The sequence below is a fragment of the Trachypithecus francoisi genome, unplaced genomic scaffold (genome assembly GCF_009764315.1).
Source record: "Trachypithecus francoisi isolate TF-2019V2 unplaced genomic scaffold, Tfra_2.0 Lachesis_group13, whole genome shotgun sequence".
In the NCBI taxonomy this organism is placed as follows: domain Eukaryota; kingdom Metazoa; phylum Chordata; class Mammalia; order Primates; family Cercopithecidae; genus Trachypithecus; species Trachypithecus francoisi.
Window position 1 is genome coordinate 58,815,620 of NW_022681458.1, and position 21,014 is coordinate 58,836,633.

The 21,014-nt window shown below is 39.5% G+C and overlaps 1 protein-coding gene across 2 annotated transcripts; it reads right to left on the reverse strand.

The window, feature by feature from the left end:
* Positions 1-677: 677 nt before the first annotated feature.
* On the reverse strand, positions 678-18,730 carry DUSP19 (dual specificity phosphatase 19). Of its 2 annotated transcripts, none has more exons than XM_033230940.1 (4): positions 18,095-18,730; positions 13,396-13,442; positions 9,457-9,609; positions 678-1,090 (listed from the first exon to the last, which is right to left on the reverse strand). In XM_033230940.1, the coding sequence occupies exons 1-4, from the start codon at positions 18,318-18,320 to the stop codon at positions 863-865; spliced, it is 654 nt and encodes a 217-aa protein (XP_033086831.1). In that variant the 5' UTR covers positions 18,321-18,730; the 3' UTR covers positions 678-862. The 2 variants fall into 2 exon arrangements, with proteins under 2 accessions (XP_033086831.1, XP_033086832.1); XM_033230941.1 differs by having other exon boundaries at positions 896-1,090; positions 9,457-9,491.
* Between the last annotated feature and the right edge of the window lie 2,284 nt (positions 18,731-21,014).

Consider the following 21,014-nt stretch of genomic DNA (forward strand, 5'->3'; position numbering starts at 1 on the left):
GAGAACACAGGAATTTTGTGAATATTGTAGCCACTATATAAATATTGTATAAACCTTCAGATATTGGTTATCTCTTTTGGGAGATTTAAGGTATTCATTTTTAATCTTGAAAAGATTCTTTAAAAAGAAATTTACTTCCCTCTGAAATAGTAAGTTAAGTAGCACTTCAAGCTTTTCCTTCATAAAAACAGTTGCTGGAACAGAAAAATAGGCTTATTAATTAAATGATTCTCTCCATGCTCTAAATACACATTTTAAATGTAAACCTTTTTCTTCTACAGAAAGCAATGGTTACTAATACTTTGTTGTTTTCCCTTAGCAATTTAAAAAAGCATTTAATCACACATTGTAATAACAAAGAGAAAGTAATGACATTTGAAATTGGCCGGGCGCGGTGGCTCAAGCCTGTAATCCCAGCACTTTGGGAGGCCGAGACGGGCGGATCACGAGGTCAGGAGATCGAGACCATCCTGGCTAATACGGTGAAACCCTGTCTCTACTTAAAAATACAAAAAACTAGCCGGGTGACGAGGCGGGCGCCTGTAGTCCCAGCTACTCGGGAGGCTGAGGCAGGAGAATGGCGTAAACCCGGGAGGCGGAGCTTGCAGTGAGCTGAGATCCGGCCACTGCACTCCAGCCTGGGTGGCAGAGCAAGACTCCGTCTCAAACAAAACAAAACAAAACAAGACATTTGAAATTTACTTACACAGTAGGTCAGGACATTCAAGTTGACCTCCATTTATGCATAAAAAAGGCAAGAGAAAAAAGGGAGTTTTGCTAGTCTACTCTCCAAAGAAGGGAAAAGATGGCTATAGAAGCTAGTTCAGAAACTACAGCTGTCCATTGTCTGCTATAATGCAACTCAAGAACTGTTCTCCTGTATTCTGTCACACTTATTGCTTTCTTTGCCCTCTTGATATGTACGAAGCTGCTCCATGAAGCCAGAATTTGGACATATGGAAGGTCTTGCATTTTTCACCAAAGAAAAAGCACTGGTAAATGAGGTTTGTTCAGAATTCATCAGGAAGCCTATTACAATTGCAGCAGCCCTGGAAACTCCTGCATTACAATGAACAAGAACCACTCCATCCTACAAAAAAAAAAAAAAAAAATCTTCATTATTCATTTGAGAAAGGTTATTAAATCAATTGCACATTCTTATATTACTTGAAATAATAAAGTAAATATTCAGTTTTATCGATTTATTTGATTCAACTTATTTGATTACTGAAATAAAATTCATTACCCACAACAAATGGAAACTCAATCAATCAGTTAACCTATACCTCCCTTACCTACTAAGCCATGATTGAAATGCTTTAATGATGTTTGGAATTCTGAAACAGTATCTTTCATTAAACTAAAGTAATCCAGTAAAGAACACATTAAAACCTAACAACTTAGTAGCCAAATGTATCAGTAAACACAAAAACCTAATAACTTCAAATGTATCAGTAAAGTACACATGAAAACCTAACAACTTAGTAGCCAAATGTTTCGGTAAAGTATACATAAAACCTAACAACTTAGTAGACAAGTGTATATAAATAAGAAAAAAACCACAGGAAATATATGTGGAAACACAAAATAAAATCATAACTATAAACTAAACAGAAAGCCAGAAATATTCCAGAGTATACTTAGTGTTCTCATAAATAAGCTAGTGTCAGTGGCTTGCAAATCTGTTTAAATAATCAGCAAGGAAAAAATTTTCTACCCTTGGACATATTTTATTCTGGCAGGAAGTTACTTAAAAATATTTAAACTTATGAGGTAGTAAAATGTGACACAAATAGTTTATAACAATGTGAAGTGGAAAAGGTAATCAGACACCAGCATGAGGTCAATAAATGAAAAAACGTTTCAGGTAACTTGCAAATGATACTTTCCAAGTGAAAAGAGACACAGCGCAAGACCAATGCTGACGGGGGCAATATTGTATTAATAATGAATGTGATAGATCTGATGGGACAACATTGATACAGCTTGGCCCATCTGAAGCCTTTAAAAAGTTAATGATCGAAATGAAACGTGATGAACCGTGAGCATACCCTCCAGAATTAGACATTTTAGTTACTTCATTTCCTGATTCTTTATTTGGTACAACACAAAAAAAGATGAGAGCAGGAGGAAAAAACAATATGTTACCAAAAACCCTCTACCCAGAGCACATATTAACAATACTACTGTTATGACTCATCAGATTATTTTACTTCTGCAAGGCAGTTTTCTGACTCATACATCTGTTGCAAAACTCCTTTCCTTGATCTGCTGTAACAAATTTGCAAGTGCATCTCTTTTCAAGAAAGCCAAATTTTTAATAACAAAATCAGTTAACATTTTGAAAATCCTCATATAAAAAAGGACAATATCAATTGCTTTCTTTTTTCACATCTTACATTACTATGGGATATACTGTTTTCTATAGATATTTACGACTCCTTTTCAAACTTCAACAGTTTCTATATAAGAAAAGCAAAACACAAATATTCACTATATACCTTGGGAACTTTTCTCATTTTGTAGCAATAGCCCATTTTTACAAAACTTAAGATGTTTAAAAATTATATTAAGGTAACTGATGAAAATTATTAATGAACTTCATTTAGCATAAAACAAATTAATTAGATACTCCAAAGAAACTTGCAATCATAAGCTTAATAAGCAAGAGATACCCTTCAATGTCACTTTTAATATTTCCTGCTTATATACTAGTCGGCTTTACTTTATGATCCATACATAGGCTTTTGAACATGAAACTAGTTTTATTTTCAGTCTTACACAATGTGCATCCAATTTTAGCTAATGTTTTAAAGTGATATTATTTTCTTCTTCTTCCTACTTTATATAATAGCTGTTTTTCTACAGCTTTTCAATTTACCTACTTTCTACCTTTTGATTATTCGTTAGGTATCATATTGTCCTTGAAAGTATTTCCAGAGAAATTATTGGCTTTATATCCCTTTTTCAGAGCTCAAAACAGTAACAAACAATTTATAAAGCATTTTTTTTTCTTTGCATTTGCTGTTGTCCTATGCCTAGAAGACCTTTGCTCTTCTTGGTACAGCTAATTCTTACTTCTGTTCTAAGACTGCCTCTTTCCAAGTGAAATGAGGGCAGGAGGAATGTCTTGGCCATCTTTGTATGCCTAGTAGTTAGTGCAATTCTTGGCATATAGTAGGTATTCCATAACTGTTTGCTAAGTGAATAAATTTGTTCTGCATTTCTGAAAGGAAAGTGTTCTTTCAAAAATTCAAAATCACCATTTTGCTATGGGCAAGTAGTAACTTATAGGCAGACAGTAATTATGCTATGTTATTTCCATTTCACAGAGTTGTCTTTGTTCTTGTGCCGTTACAGTTTTCAACTAGATTGCAAGCTCCTGGAGGGCAGCAATGTGTATCCCTCACATCTTCTCAGAATAAGTAATTAATATTCCTTAACGGTAACTGAGCCAAGCCCAGGTGTTTTTCCTTATATTTAACTTCCATTAAAACTTTAGCATCTCCAGGCACGGTGGCTCACACCTGTAATCCCAGCACTTTGGGAAGCTGAGGCAGGTGGATCACAGGTCAGGAGTTCGAGACCAGCCTGGCCAACATGGTGAAACCCCATCTCTACTAAAAATACAAAAATTAGCTGGGCATGGTGGTGGGTGCTTGTAATCCCAGCTATTTGGGAGGCTGATGCAGGAGAATCGGTTGAACTCAGGAGGCAGAGGCTGCAGTGAGCTGAGATCGTGCCACTGCACTCCAACCTGGTTGGTGAGTGAGACTCTGTCTCAAAAAAACAAAAACAAAAACAAACCCTGGGCATAAGCACTACTCATAATAGCAAAGACATGGAACATGGAATCAACTCAATGCCGATCAATGGTAGTCTGTATAATGAAAATGTGATATATATATACCCCATGGAATACTATGCAGCCATAAAAGGAATGAGATCATGTCCTTTGCAGGGACATAGATGGAGTTGGAAGCCATTATGCTTAGCAAACTGACACAGGAACAGAAAACCAAACACTGCATGTCTCACTTATAGGTGGAAGCTGAACAATGCGAACACATAGACACATGGAAGGGAACAACACAAACTGGGGGCCTGTCAGGGTGGGGTGGGGTAGGAGGAGGGAGAGCATCAGGAAAAATAACTAATGCATTCTGGGCTTAATACCTAGGTGATGGGTTGACAGGTGCAGCAAATCCCCATGGCACACATTTACCAATGTAACAAATCTGCACATCCTGTACATATGCCCCAGAACTTAAAAAAAACCTTGGGTATAATGTGATAGTCTGCAAGTGCCTGACAGCCACCTATGATGAAATAAGAATTCTGCAGTAGAATGAAAATCAATTGTCACTAAAAATATACTCCTTAGTTCAGCGTTTGGGTGGGGTGGGGGAGTAGCCAAAATCTCTCAAAGAACTAAGCAATGTCTTGGTTTATATTGAGGCACAACCTTCTCATCCTGCAGAGATATGGTAGCAAACCGGACAACACTATGAGGAGCACAGGTCACAACAGTCCACTCATGACTATCCACAGTAGTAGAGGTGAATGCAAATATGACAAATACAAAAAAAGTGATGGGTAGACTGCTTTGAAACAAACTGGAAGACATAAGGCAAGAGAATAGGGTCTGGCAGCAGGGAACCTAAGGCTGTTTCACGCAGACTTCCTAGAACTAAATTCAAAGGAAAACCCTAACTTTCCAGACCTAAGTAACAAAAGGACCAGAGGGCTACTGCCCTTGCAAACCCCCCACCTTTTCTGCATGCAGATGGGAAATTTGCTGTCCACAACCAATCATACTGACTGCAGGCCAAGTCTTCATTTGTATAGAAGCGTAACTTTGTAACTTCACCCTAGCCTCTCATTGGTTGCTTTTTGCAACCAATCAGATGTTTGCACAGGAGCCTGACCTTTGTAACTTCACTTCAGCCTCTGGTTGGCTGCTTTCTCTAACCAATCAGACTGACTGCAGGATACCACTTCCTTTACATGAGGTGAGCATGAAGTGGCCATTGGGAAACTTCTAGCGGATATTTGGACCCAAGAAGTTTCTGTATCCTGTCCCTCGGGCCGCTGCTTGGGCCTGCTCCCAAACTCTGGAGTGTGCTTTCGCTTTTAATAAATCCCTGCTTTCACTCTTTTGTTGCTTCATTCTTTCTTGCTTTGATGGGCATTCTGTCCAATTCTTTGTTCAAAACGCCAAGAACCTGGACAACTTGCAGTCATGACCCTTTATTGGTAACAGAAGCATCTAAAAAAGTGAATTTAGGTACTTATTTAGACCCATAATGTTTCTCTAACAAACTTTTACTTATATTGAACAAAAAACTACAAACAGCTTACATGTCTCACGGTAGGAAATAAGATAAATTATAGAATCACCAACTACCAGAATACTGTGCAAAAATTTAAAATGATTTGAATCATTAAGTATAAAAAGCAGGCTATACAGAGGGGACCAGGGCCGGAGATGGGACCAGGAAGGAACTGAGGACCAAGAAGTGCAAATATCAGTATCCAGGACCAGAGTGGCTGCCCGAAGGTCCGGATCTCACGTGTGATGTCACCCTGTCAGCCCTCCCCTCCTGAGCAGGGATCCGAGAATGTGCCAAGAGTCCTGCTGGCCTCAGCCAGGTGGGCCTGTACATAGGGTCCATGTGCAATAGGGAGGGACATCTTCCATTTTTTGCTGCCCCCTCCCAGCCCACTGTCTGGGGCAGGGGGAGAAGGTATTTTCAAGATAAAGCACAGTACCACAAATAAAAGTCATGAAGCTGCAAAAAAAAAAAAAAAAAAAAAAGGCAGGCTATAAAAGAATATAAACTGTATGATACTATTTTTATAAAAATAAATATACAGGTCTAGAAAAATATATCAAAATGCTAACAATGGTTATATCTAAGTGTGGAAGTATCTTAATTTTTTCCATTTTTTTCTGCAAAGAACATGGACTACTTACATCATGTTTTTAAAATCGCATCTTATAAATAACAAACATGAAATATCAAATATACATTGTCATACTTTGTACCTTTTGCACGTAAAAAGAGGGGACAAATAAATTTAGTTTCTAAAAGGACTCTGGGCTATAGAAGTTACCATTATGGTTCCTCTCAGGTGTATTTCTGTCCCTTTAAGCATAAAAGAAGGACAGAGAAACCAAACAGAGTTTTGCAAGTACAGAGGGAAATGAGGAAAGACTTGGGAAATGGAAACCATTCCATTTGGGGATGGTATGTAAAAAGATAAAAACAACAAACTAGGCCTAGAAAGGTAGTTTTAAAACATGTAATTCACTGAGTAATTAAATTTAACAATATTTGAATATAAAATAGACAAAGGCATGAAGAAATCTTTTCTAAAACAAATGAAAAAAATTCAAGAATTCTATTGCTAAAACTAAATACATATTTCCAGGCATGATGGCTCATGCCTATAATCCCAGCACTTTGGGAGGCTGAAGCAGGTGGATCAATTAACATCAGGCACTTGAGACCATCCTGGCCAACATGGCAAAACCCCGTCTCTACTAAAAACAGAAATTAACCAGGCATGGTGGCACGCACTTGTAATCCCAGCTACTAGGGAAGCTGAGGCAGGAGAATCACTTGAGCCCAGGAGGCGGAGTTGCAGCAAGCTGAGATTGTGTCAATGCACTGAGTTTTCAGGGCAGGCACATACTGGCTGAGCTTAGGATCCCAGTATAAAACATAAGGCTTGAGAGGGTAGAACGTATTGCTGAAATCTAATTCATCTTATCAGAAACATTTTCTGCAACTCCTCAGATTCTCGTGGTGCCGCCATCTCACAGACCCTCTCAGCACACTCCACCTCAGCGACCACCTCCATGGCTGACTGCTCTCCCCTTAGGTTCATTCACTTTTGCCTGTCAAAGAAGGAGCTCTTCTTCAATGGTGTCCACAGCATAGACAGGCGTACTCTGAGTCCTGGATTTTCTATTTCTCAACTTGGTTGAAAAGTTGTATTATAGGGTGTTAGATTTGCCTTTGAGATGGCCGCTGAAGGAGTGGAATATTATAACCCAGAATTGTGGGGTTGGTTATATCCCCACTGGCAAACTTTGACCAATGGGAAACAGAAGCTGACAGGAAGCCAGGCAGATAAATTCTCTCTCCTTCCTCCCTCCCAGAATGGGTTGAGGTGCAGTTTCTTTGTACTGCCTGTCCAGAGATATTTTGGGTGGTAGAGTAGCTACACCTGCTGAATAGCCAATAGTCAGCTCACTGTGCAATGAGCCCAGCAGGGTAAACGTATCACTTTGTATTCCTTCTCTTCCCACCTTGAATCACTTTCCTTTCTCGCCACTCTCACTGCCTAGAGATTGTACCTCTCAAATTAATCATCAGCTCTAAATCCTCATCTCAAGCTTTGTTTTTAGGAAACCCAAGCTAAAATCCACTCTAATTTACTGGCCCAAATTAAGGCAAACTTTATTTTTAAATTCATTTAAAATTCCACACTTATTAGAATATTCAATCTCTTGCTTTTCTTTCTAGATAGTATTATCCTGTCTAATCTTTACTTGAAACATTTACATCTCTTCTAATGTTAATATGAATATGGATGATATCTACACTTTCCCATCTCTGGCATATTCTACATCTCCTTAGAGAAGGAGCTAATACAGAAACATCATTTTTATTTTTAAAACTATTAATTCACACACTGGAATGTTACAATCCAGAGCCTGTAAAGTTTTTCACAAGAAAACAGAACAGCCAATATTAGGCTTTGAATTAGAAGACTTCTTCCTTGGCCAGGTGCGGTGGCTCACGCCTGTAATCCTAGCACTTTGGAAGGCCCAGGCGGGCGGTCTGCCTGAGCTCAGGAATTCGAGACCAGCCTGGGCAATACAGTGAAACCCCGTCTCTATTAAAATACAAAAAAGTAGCCAGGTGTGGTGGTGTGCACCTGTAGTCCCAGCTACTTGGCAGGCTGAGGCAGGAGAATCACTTGAACCCGGGAGGTGGAGGTTGCAGTGAGCCGGAGTTTGCAGTGTGCCGAGATCATGCCACTGTACTCCAGCTGGCGACAGAGCGAGACTCCGTCTCAAAAAAAAAAAAAAAACACAAAAAACAAACAAACAAAAACCCTCTTCCTTTGCTTCCATTCAAATATAGTCATGCATCATTTAACAGTGGTGATACATTCTGAGAAATGTGTTGTTAGGCAGTTTCTTCATGCTATAAACATCATAGAGTGTACTCACACAAACTAGAATGGTATGGCCTATTGCTCCAAGGCTACAAACCTGTTCAGCATGTTACTGTACTAACTTGTAGGCAACTGTAACATAACGGTATGTATTTGTGTATCTAAACATACCTAAACATAGAAAAGGTATGGTAAAAATACATTATTATAATCTTATGGAACCACCATCATATATGCAGTCCAAACATCATTATGTAGTGCATGACTGTATCTGCTATTAAAGTTGATGAACAGTAGAATTGAATAGTTTTATATTTTCCAGGTAGTCTAGTAGGAAGGTAAGTAGAACAGTGCTAGGCACCTAAGGCATTCAATAAGTATTACCAAATGAAAGGAAAGAAGGGAGAGAGGGAGAGAAATTGGGAAGGAGAGAAGGTAGAAGGGAGAGAAGGTAGGCCAGAGTTCAATTAAACCTGATTGTAATCTTGTCATTGTTAGATGTTCCAGAAGAGTTATTTCTCTCTGTAAATGCTTCTACTTTCCCACCTACATATCTTACATAAAATCTGTGAGAATTATTTGCTGACTAAAAATGACGCCATTTCAAGGAATAATTATTGATAACAGCCAACCTAGAAACTTTGCCTGTCAGAATGTTGACTTGAATCCAGTAACAAGATTGAAGTACTATATGGCATTGGCTATTGGTCTTCTAACTTCAGAAAACCAACAGACAGCTTATGATCAGCATTTTCATACAATCTAAGAAAAGCAATACACATTTAGTCCTTAGAGTGCCTTAAAATTTTACTGCTAAAAATGCAATTTCACAATAACTATCTCATTCATTAAAATGAAATGCATGTTAATCACCATAAATACACTAACAAGTCTAGAGCAGTCTCTGTTTTACAGTCCCCCTGAATATCTTGCAGACTGGTCAGAGGTCAGGTGCTATAAACCCTCAAAGGAAATCTAACTACATGTTTACAGACAAAAACTCAGTAAGTAGAGGATTTTTATCTCTGAACATTTCTCAGTAAGGCATGGGAAAATGAGAAACTGAATTAATGTTAAAACTAAGCATCTCATTGAAAAAAGAGCAATTAACCAAATAATTGTAGGAAATAATGAAACATTGTTAGAAGGGAAATTTCATAACGGTTTTTTAGAGATTCATTATAAAAAGAATAAAGATTGGGTAATGGATCCATACTTTCAAATTTCTGCTTCTGAAGAACTATGGATCAAAACAAAACTCACCTTTCTTTTTGCTTCTTCAATAAATTCAAAACATTCTGGAAAATAAGACAGGATGTTGGTTTCAGGCAAATCCAATATAGAAATGCTTTTATATGTAAAGTCACTGAGGAAAGCATTTTCAACTCCATATGCAACATTAAGAATATGAGTCACCTTAAAGAGAAAGAAAAAAGATGATTTTTAAAAATCCCATGAATTAGGTTATCTAAAAAGAGACTGGGGTGTTGTGTTGATATCTATAACAAGAAAGGTAAAAAATTTAAATGCGACTCACTTGATTGACAATACTTCTTCAACCCACACCAGAGGTGCTCCTTCTACTATACGTTCTCTCTCTCTCCCCCCCACCCCTTTTTTTAACTTATTATTATCATCATGTAGAGACAGGGTCTCTTTCTGTCACCCAGGCTGGAGTGCAAAGATGCAATCATAGGTCACTGCAATCTTGAACTCCTGGGCTCAGGTGATCCTCCCTCCTCAGCCTCCCAAGTCGCTGGGACTACAGGAGTGTACCACCACACCCAGCTAATTTTTTTTTTTTTCAGAGAGGGGTCTCGCTTTTTTTGCCCAGGCTGGTCTTGAACGCCTGGCCTCAAGTGACATTCCCACTTCCGCCTCCCACAGTGCTGGGATTACAGGTGTGAGCCACCACACCTGGCCTATATATTCTCATAGCCCTGGACTTGCCCTATTACAGCTCATACCACTTAGAGATTGTTTGTCTCTTTCATTGCACTATAAACTACACGAAGGTAGGGACCGTGTTTAACTTAGTGTTATAAGCAAATGAGCAGTGGGTTTAGCAGAAAATGCTTAAAATCTTTGTTGAATTAATCTGTGAATATCCATATAAAAAACTCAAATAGGAGAAGTATATCAGTAGTACACAACTTCCCTTTCAAGAATTATTTCCCTATTTTCCTTCATATTCTTTACTTAATAAAATGGTTCTTCAAGATGACTGCACATTAGAGTTACCTGATGAACTCTTAAAAACTATCAATACCACAGGGTCTCATACCCAGAGATTCTGATGAACTAATCTGGCTGAAAAGTAAGGGGAGGTGTGGTGGTAAAAAATTTTCTTTCAGGTGGTACATTTGAGCAACCTCCTCCTCTTCCATCTATGTATTTGAGCTCCTTTTCCTAGAGTCCGCCAAACATGTGGAAGAAAGCCATGTAGAAAGTCCATTAAGGCCGGGCGCGGTGGCTCAAGCCTGTAATCCCAGCACTTTGGGAGGCCGAGACGGGCGGATCACGAGGTCAGGAGATCGAGACCCTCCTGGCTAATACAGTGAACCCCGTCTCTACTAAAAATACAAAAACTAGCCGGGCGAGGTGGCGGGCGCCTGTAGTCCCAGCTACTAGGGAGGCTGAGGCAGGAGAATGGCGTAAACCCGGGAGGCGGAGCTTGCAGTGAGCTGAGATCCGGCCACTGCACTCCAGCCTGGGCGACAGAGCGAGACTCCGCCTCAAAAAAAAAAAAAAAAAAAAAAGAAAGTCCATTAAGATAATCCAGAGGCTGCGAATCACTTGAACCCAGGAGGTGAAGGTTACAGTGAGCCACGGTCATGCAACTGTGCTCCAGCCTGAGCAACAGAGCGAGACTCCATCTCAAAAAAAAAAAAAAGAAAGAAAGAAAAAGAAAAAAAACTAACAACTTTGTCCACATCTGTACTTCCCCTCTGCCTTCTGATTACAATGAAGGATATGCTCATGCATCTTCAATAAGGCTCATTCCAGAATCTGTGCTTGGAGTCACAGTGCTTCCTACTTTCTTGACATCTCCCTACAGTCATAATTCTTGCTTTTATGTATCTTCAATTTCTTCTTCTACCATCAGCCTTAAAACATGCTGAAAGCTCTCCTATCCCCCTCCTCACCTATAGCTCCTCTCTCTCTTTTTTTCCCCTTGCCATCACTTCCTCACTTGTCAATCTTTTGCAATACGGCTTTGGCCTCCAATTCAAATGAAACTGTTTCCACCAAATGCACTAACAACCTCTCTGTCACCAAGTCCCATGAACATAATTTAGGCCTAATCGTACTTAAACTTCTGCAGCATCTGACATTGCTGACTCTATCCTCCCTAAAACACTATTCTCTTTGGCTTCCACAACACCACCTTTTTGTTTTACCTTCTTTTGGCCTCTTTTAGATCCTCCTTTCCCACTGCAGACTCTTCTTCCTTTGATCATTCCACATAGGGTGATATTCCTCAATTTATCAGTTCCATGATAAGATTGTTATAGGCCCTCTTCTCTCTTACTTTATACTTTTCCCCAGGCAGCTTCATCTATTCTAATGATTTCAGTAACTATTTAAAAGCTGAAGGTTCCTAAATCTATATTCACCTCTATTCTGAACTTCAAACCCTACATATCCACCCACCAAGATGATCCACATCACCCAAAATCTAACATGTTCAAAACTGAGCACACTGTTTTTCCTTCAAAGCCTGTTCCTTCTACGCTGTTTTCAATCTCATGGAAAAATAACCTTACTTAGTTACCAAAGGAAGTGAGACATCAGCCTTGACTCCTCCTTCTCCCTTAGCCCCACTCCCTATCCTGCCTCATAAGTAATCAAATTGTAAGAATCCTATCCCCTAAAAAACCCCTCACATCTATGTAATTCTATCTCCACTACATCTTAATCTCAGCCACTGTCATCTTTTCCTTAGATTACTGCAATAGCTTTATAACCAGTTTCCCCATCTCTCACTTGAGCAACCCTCCAATGGATTTTCCACACTGCTTCTAATGAAAAATCTTTCTAAACTGCAAATTTGATCCTGTTACATCTCTGGGTAACTTCTCAGTGGCTTTCTACAGTCTTTTGGATCAAGTCCAAACAACTAACTCTGGCTTACATGGCTTTTTGTGATCTGGCTCATGCTTACCTCTCTCTCTGGTCTGGTCTCTTAGTGCCCTTCTTTCTCACACTCTCTATTCCAGGGTCACTGAACTTTTCTGTCCCTGAAAGCATCAGCCTTTCTCTTGCTTCTCAGCCTTCACACATATCATTTATTCTGTATGAACACTTTTCTTCCTTTTTTTTTTTTTTTGAGATAGAGTCTTGCTTTGTCACCCAGTCTGGAATACAGTAGCAAAATCATAGCACACTGTAATCTCGAACTCCTGGGGTCAACCAATCCTCCTGCCTTGGTCTCCAAAAGCACTGAGATTACAGGCTGTCTACTCCTTTCCCAGCCTCTTCAGAGAAATACTTCAATATCACTTCCTCCAGGAAGTCTCCCCTGACTCACCTATCCCCCCAAAAACAAACCAAACCAAACATGGGTTAAGAGCATCATCTCCTACGCACTTCTATAGCACCCTGCACTTCCCCATCAAAGCACACAAATGCTGTTCTGTAGCTGCTTGTCTGTCTTCCCTGTCTGCCCCTTAGGTCATAGGCTTCAAGTGAACAAGAATCTCTTGCACTCCTTCAGCTACAGTAATTCCATGACCTGAAACAGTGCTCAACAAAATGGTAGAGGGCTAAAAATTCTTTTGAGTAAATATGTAATAAATCACATCAGTTGTATGGAGTAGAGTGGCTGGAAATGGCATTACAGAAGAAGTGGTATGTGAGTTGGGACTTAAGGCATGGGCAGCTCTTAGACAAACAGAGATGAGGGAAAGCCTATCCCACACAGAGGAACTCCATAAACACAGGCAAGAAAGACATGCCTCCAAGGTCAGGTTCATAAGGGTACATGAAAGAGATCAAGAAGAATGTAAAACTGGAAAGATAGATCATAGATCCACATATTCGAATTCTGTGCCAATTATTTTTCAACTCTATTAAAATGATAGCCAAAATGTTACCAAGTAAACTCCATAATGTACCAAAGATGCACCAATACAGTTTTTCCTAAATAAAACAACTAAAATATTCTGTGTATATGGTGCCAGATTTAAAGCATTTTTTTACCTTGTTCTTTTTCAGTGTATCCAAATCATGAGCAGCGTCTTGTGACCCTAGAAAAAATAAATGATACCATCTTGAACATAAATATAATCATCTTGACCTTTTATATAAATTTGTACAGCAATTCCGTTATTAAAAAAAAAGACAAATAACTTGGAAGGACCTTAGTCCAACTTTCTGAAGGGCAATTTGATAAGAGTCATCCTATATAAACTCTTGGACTCTGAAATCCTACTTCTAAAAATTTGTCCTAAAAGTTACAGATGTTGCAAAGATTAGCTATAAGAATGTTCACCATAGTATTGTTTGTAATATAAATAAAACAAAAAGAACACCAAAAGCCCAATAGCTGTTGCATTAAATAAAAAATGGTACAATTGTGTAGTGAAATACATACAGCCATTACCACCATTAGAAATAAGAAACATAAGCCTGAACAACATTGTGAGACCCTCTCTATAGAAAAAAGATTTTTTTTTAATTAGCCAGGCATGGTAGTGTGTGCCTGTATTCCCAGGTATTCAGAAGGCTAAGGCAGGAGGCTCTCTTGAACCTAGGAATTTGGGGTTACAGTAAGCTATGGTTATGCCACTGTACTCCAGCCTGGGTGACACAGCAAGAAGAAGAAAGAAAAGGAAAAGGAAAAGAGAAGAAGGAGAAAGGGAGGGAGGGAGGAAGGGAGGGAAGGAGGAAGGAAGGAGGAAAAGGAAGGGAAGGAAAAGAAAGAAAGAGAGGGAGAGAGAGAAAGAAGAAATGTGGTAAAATATTTATAGCACGGAAACATGTTCTTGGCCAGAAGTGGTGGCTCCTGCCTATAATCCCAGCACTTTGGGAGGCTCGGACAGATGGATCACTTGAGTTCAGGAATTCAAAACCAGACTGGCCAACATGACAAAACCCCATCTCTACTAAAAATACAAAAATTAGCTGGGTGTGGTTGGTGCACACCTGTAATCCCAGCTACTCAGGAGGCTGAGGCATGAGAATTGCTTGAACCTGGGAGGCGGAGGTCGCAGTGAGCCAAGATCGTGCCATTGCACTCCAGCCTGGATGACAGAGCAAGACTCCATCTCAGGAAAAAAAAAAGAAGGACAGACAGAAAAATGTTATCAATATATCTGGTGATAAAAGCAGGTTACAAAATACCATCATCCATTTTTATAACAACAAAAAATATGTATGTGCTTAAAAAATGGACAGGAAGTATATATAGAACAAAATGTTAATAGTAGGGTTGCGGGTGATTTTTTTTCTTCTTTATGCTCATTCTGACTTTTTACAATAAACATCTCTTTATTTTGTAACTTAAAAAAGGATATTACAAAAACCATACACCCACAAGACGACTTCGTGCCAGCTGGTTTGGGAACACCCAGTAGCTTAGAGCAAATGCTGTTGGCCTGCAGGATCCCACCCACACTCCATGTACCACTAGGGCTGTGCCCTTCTACAATCTTTCTGTCACAGCCAGCTTCCCAGATCTCCCACACTAGGAAACTGGCTCTAGTTAATAAGCAAGTTCATATGGAGAATAACTAGTTCGAATAAAGTGAGTTTCACAGTTTAAAGATGTCAAGCATTTTACTTTCCTGAATTAGGTTCTATTTCATAAACTTTTTTTTTTAAGTTACCTATCTGGGAATTCAGCCAACTTTTTAAATGTGATTTTAGGTAGCAGAAAGGCCAGCAAGTATGCTGTTTGGCCAATATCCTCTTGATAATACCAAGCTTACAGGTTCCTTACTGAACTCACATTCAGCTTTATTCTACTTAAAAGTTAGCCTATCAAAATATTAACATTTGTTAAAGCTGAATGGTGTATACATAATGGTCTATTAGTTTCTGTAATTTTCTACAAATTTGAAATACTTCATTTTTTTTAAAATTCTGTTTTGTAATGTAGAAAGCCCTAACCAACTCCAGGGGAAAAAATAGGTTCAAATAATTGATACTTGGCAGTTTAGTCAGGCGCGGTGGCTCATGCCTATAATCCCAGAACTCTGGGAGGCCAATGCAGGCGGACTGCTTAAGCCCAGGAGTTCAAGACCAGCTTGGGCAACATGGTAAAACCACATCTCTACAAAAAGTACAAAAAATTAGCCAGGGATGGTGGTGTGCACCTGTAGTCCCAGCTATTCAGAGGCTGAGGTGGGAGGATCACTGGAGCCTGGAAGGTGGAGGTTGCAGTGAGCCAAGATCATTTCACTGCACTCCACTCTGGATTTATTTTCAGACCCTATCTCAAAATAAATAAATAAATAATAAATATCTATCTGTCTATAATATATAATTTTCAAAGCCTAGGACAAAAATGCTATCTAAAATCTTTCATCCATACTTTAAATGGTTCGAGGGCCTATGTAATATTTTTTAAATGCAGTCATTTTTTAGAGTTTATAAACTAAAAAAGATTACATTTTTACAACTCTTTGTTTTCTTTATTTACTACCAAAACCAAAAGTTGTTTGGCATGCAATGCTCGGAAGAAGCTGTGTGGCTTCGAGGAGGTGAAGGAAGCTCTTAGAACCAACCTGCAAACAACCCCAGTCTCCCAGACATAAACTAAGTCTGGTCAGAAACAACTCTTTCAACATTCATGTAGAAGAAGTGTAGGTGGAACCACCCACGGGCCCTTCAGGAATGAGGCACTTGTAATTAGGCAGAAAAAGGTGCGCTTTCAGAAGAGGGGAGGTTGTTCCTGATGAAAGTATTCCATTTCCTGGTCCAGAGAGAAGACCTTATTAGGGCTAGTTTCAGAAGTTCCTCCCAGGACTCTCCCACTATCCTGGGGAGGTTCCCAACCCCAATCTCAGAACACTACCTTGATCAGTTCACTTTGGGTAAGTCCACAAATAATAATAATAGTAATAAGCAAAGTTCATGAAGACCCTAAATTGGTGAATGATATATGAAAATTCTACCATAATTATTCCAAGCCATGATTACTACAGTGGAAGCCAAAATAACTGAAAAACGTGAAAACTGAAAAACGTGCCAGGGCATATTTTCTTTCCTAGATATGGTGAGCAAGGCCTAGGTGAACTTTTCAGATTACCTAAATAACTCAATTTTTTACTGTAAATATCACAAGAATATGGTATAATTTTTCACGGGGCTGCAGAAACTAGAGACATTTATTTGGTGAATTTAAAGATAGCCTATGTAACAATTCATGTAATATTTAATAACATATGTATACTGCAAGTGATTTGTATCAAAAACCTTTTACAACAACCACCACCTCAGGAGGATCCTATGACATAAGCAGATACTGTTACTTCATCTTTACAGATGGCTTTTTGGAGGACTAGAAAGGATAAATGGCTTGCACCAGCTAACCTAGTAAATTAGAGGCAGAGCAGGACTGAAAACTTGGTCTGTGTGAGGCAGCCTCATATAACAATGGACAGCAGGAGTCCATCAGACTTGGGCTTGATGCCTAGCTCTGTTATTTACTAGGTGTGTTACCTTGTGTAAATGACTTCACCAACTTGAAATCCTGGTTTCTATTTGTAAAACAAAGCTGAAAATCCCTACTTCACAGGATTCTGCAAAGAAATGAGACACTAGGTGAACTATACCTGGGCTATTTGTCAGTCTTCTCTCTATTCAAGAATGCCTTCGCAGCATAGTGACAAGTCATTTAGTCTTTCCGAGTCTTTTTTTTTTTTTTTTTTTTTTTGAGGCAGAGTCTCGCTCTGTCGCCCGGACTGGAGTGCAGTGGCCAGATCTCAGCTCACTGCAAGCTCCGCCTCCCGGGTTTACGCCATTCTCCTGCCTCAGCCTCCCGAATAGCTGGGACTACAGGCGCCCACCACCTCGCCCGGCTAGTTTTTGTATTTTTAGTAGAGACGGGGTTTCACCGTGTTAGCCAGGATGGTCTCGATCTCCTGACCTCGTGATCCGCCCGTCTCGGCCTCCCAAAGTGCTGGGATTACAGGCTTGAGCCACCGCGCCCGGCCCCGAGTCTTAATTTCTCTATTCGTAAACAGAAATAATTCAGACGTACTTGAAAACATTCTTGACTATTTTTTTTAAGAACACCATACCATATTCTTGCCAAATTAACAAGTTTGTACTTTTATAACCTTGCTTCATTTGCTATTTGTGAACTATGCTTGTATAGGGACCCAGTATTTCCATAATGCAAAATAAATCATAAAATCTTCAGACTCATAGCTATAAAATAAAAGATCTCCTTCTCTTAAACACTCCAAAAACAGACACCATGAACAGACGTGGCCACAGGAGGCATGTATTCCGCACGGTTTGTAAGAGCTGTGCAGGCCAGCAAGCACAGGACTATTTCAAGTATTAACTTTTCTATAACTTTAACCATTGTCACTTGTAGTTCTGCCTGACACATTCTTTTTTTTTTTTAGCTGTATCTTTTATAATCCAATAAAACACAACATCAATGTGTTATTCTCCAGAGAAGTTAGAGAAACGGGAAGAAAGCTTTGCTAAAATTCAAATATGCGGTGCCAAGTGCTACTAGAATAGCATCTATGCTTCTTATGGGTACACTGTGAGGCAGAAACGGCTGTAGCTGGCTAATGGAAGTTCCGTATCCAAAAAAGGAAACAGTTCAGCTTTTCGGCAGGATAGTTGATAATACAGACTATTACGCATAAAGGGGGAAAATGAGAACGTAATCTGGCTAAAAGTACTCAATGATTTAGTGGCAAGTCGATATACTCACCTAGGAGCAACCATGGCTTAATAACGCCAACCTGCAGGTCCGAGCTAAGGTCCTGCACATAACCACAACTACCCCCACTGCTCGGCTCTACTTCTTCCACAACATGAATTCTGGCATCTTTCCATGTTTCTATAATTTTCTTTCCAGTTAGCGTTGTCACCCTGGTGCATTGCTTCCTGAGATTATTCCGGGAGAATGCTTTAATTTCCTGGTTAAGGGAGTGCATTACATGAGCAGAGGCTGGGAACAAATACAAACAAATCCAGCAGGCACAGAGAAGGGCTGAACTGCCAGTCCCTTACTGCCCAGGTAACAAAGACAGCCTCAGAGGTGCTCGCCCATCCAGGTGACAGCAGCAGCCACAGGCCGAGAGACTGAGTCGTCCAGCTCCGTTTTTCCCAGCGATGCAATGTAAGGCGAAATTTGATTGGTCAATGAGACACAAGTGCCAATTGGATGCTGTTTCTTCTTCCTGTCAGCCAGAAATCTGCATTTTCCCGAAAAGCTCAAGGGATCCACTGGGGGAGACTTCTTATTGTTGCTGTTTAAATTTAGCTGTATAATTCACCCAGAATGGTAAAATATAAGACTTCGTTGGAGAAAGGGATGACATGTCCTCGTTCTTTAAAGGCAGTGATTTTCTGATATATTCTGTTGGTGTCACTTACGGCAGTGACCATAGACGATCCGGGCTGACCTATGTATCGCTACCGCTTGAATGAGACCAGCGGAGTCACCTTGCAAATCACCCTGTGTCCCAAAGCCTTTCCTGCCCGTCTGCTTTTAGGCTAGTCCAGGAGGGCTAGAGCGGACGTTGCTTCTCGCTTCCTGTATCCTTCACACATTCTCCTTTTGCTGTTAATGCAAGAGGAACGTTTACTAGATAAAGTTGTTTTGCATATTTGTGAGGAAACAATTTAAATAAACTGAGAAAAAAGATATCTTTTTAAAATTTATGCTCATATATGTAGACAGACAAGAGCTTAAAATTTATGTATTTTCTGACTTTCAGCCTACATTTTCATTTCATACAGTAAATATACATCCTAAAGAAGAATTACAGCAAGTCCCTCCATATGAAGAATTAAGAAAATCAATTGTGTAAGCATCCACATTTATAAAACAAATAAATTATAGAACGATGATTCTGATTACCAAAAAAAAGTTTTGCAAAAGAAACCACAAGATTCCTTTAAAGAGAAATTTTTCAAACCCCTATTAAAGTAAATGTAATTTTAAATGAATTTCAACGCAATGTATAAACACATATATAAAATGAAGAAGTTGCGCTTATGAAAACTTTTCTTCCAATACCACATATTAAAAATGTGTGTTGTTAGGCCGGGCGCGGTGGCTCAAGCCTGTAATCCCAGCACTTTGGGAGGCCGAGGCGGGCGGATCACGAGGTCAGGAGATCGAGACCATCCTGGCTAACACTGTGAAACCCCGTCTCTACCAAAAAAATACAAAAAACTAGCCGGGCGAGGTGGCGGGCGCCGGTAGTCCCAGCTACTCGGAGGCTGAGGCAGGAGAATGGCGGTAAAACCCGGGAGGCGGAGCTTGCAGTGAGCTGAGATCCGGCCACTGCACTCCAGCCCGGGCGACAGAGCGAGACTCCGTCTCAAAAAAAAAAAAAAAAAAAAAAAAAAAAAAAAAAAAAAAAAAAAATGTGTGTTGTTATTGAAACTTTCTGATGTAAAATTCAACAGTTATGGATTGACTATTTCTGTCCCTTCAAAATGCATATGTTAAAGCTTTAAACCTCAAGGTGATGGTATTTAAATGGGACTTTTAGGATGTAATTTAGAATTAGACTAAGACCCTAGGGTAGAGTCCTCATGATGGGTTTAGTGGCTTCAGGAGAACTGAAAGAGATCTTCCAGCTCCCCTGTATGGACCAAGGAAAGACAGTATGAGGACATAAGAAGAAGCTGGCTGTCTACAAGCCAAAAAGAGAGCTCTCACCAGGAACTGAATAAGCCAGCACCTTGATCTTGGACTTCTCAGCCTCCAGAACTGTAAGAAAATTTATTTTGGTTGTTTAAGCAACATAGTTTATGGCATTTTGTTAGAGCAGCCTCAGCAGACTGAGATATAAACCAAATTTCTCCCTCTCGGAAAGAGAACAGGCCTGGTACAGTGGCTCATGTCTGTAATCCCAGCACTTTGGGAGGCCAAAATGAGTGGATTGCTTGAGCCCAGGAGTTCGAGATCAGCCTGGGCAACATGATGAAACCTCAACTCCACTAAAAAAATACAAAAAAATTAGCCATGTTTGGTGGCACGTGCCTGTAGTCTCAGCTACCTGGGAGGCTGAGCTGGGAGGAGCACCTGAGCTAAGGAGTTTGAGGCTGCAGTGAGCCATGATCATGCCACTGTACTCCAGCCTGGGCAACAGAGTAAGACCCTGTCTCAAAAAAAGAAAAAGGAAAAAAATATATATATATATAAGCTCAGGCTATCTGCAGGACATCCTAAAATGAAAAACTGAAGAAACTATTTGCATTTTTAAAACAACAATCACAGACTCGTCAAAAAACAACTCTAACCATAAATCAATCCATATATTTATCATAATAATGATCAAAAAAATAAGTACTATTAAGCATTTACTGCATGCTAGGCACTGTGCTTATAAGCAATTTTAGATTCTTAGTATTATCACTTAGCTGTTTAACAATGCTTTACATGCATTATCCTATTTGACCTCACCCCTAACCTATTATGTACATACTATTATAATCATCTTCATTTTACAACTGGGAAAAACTCAGGCACAGAGAAAGCATATCACATAGTCTACATTTCACAGCTCATAAGTTTAGAATCATAAATAAAACCTATGTTTGTTTCCATCCAGTGCCTTAATTCTTATTTACTGTAGAATACTGCCCTGCTTCCAAAATAATTACAATTAACG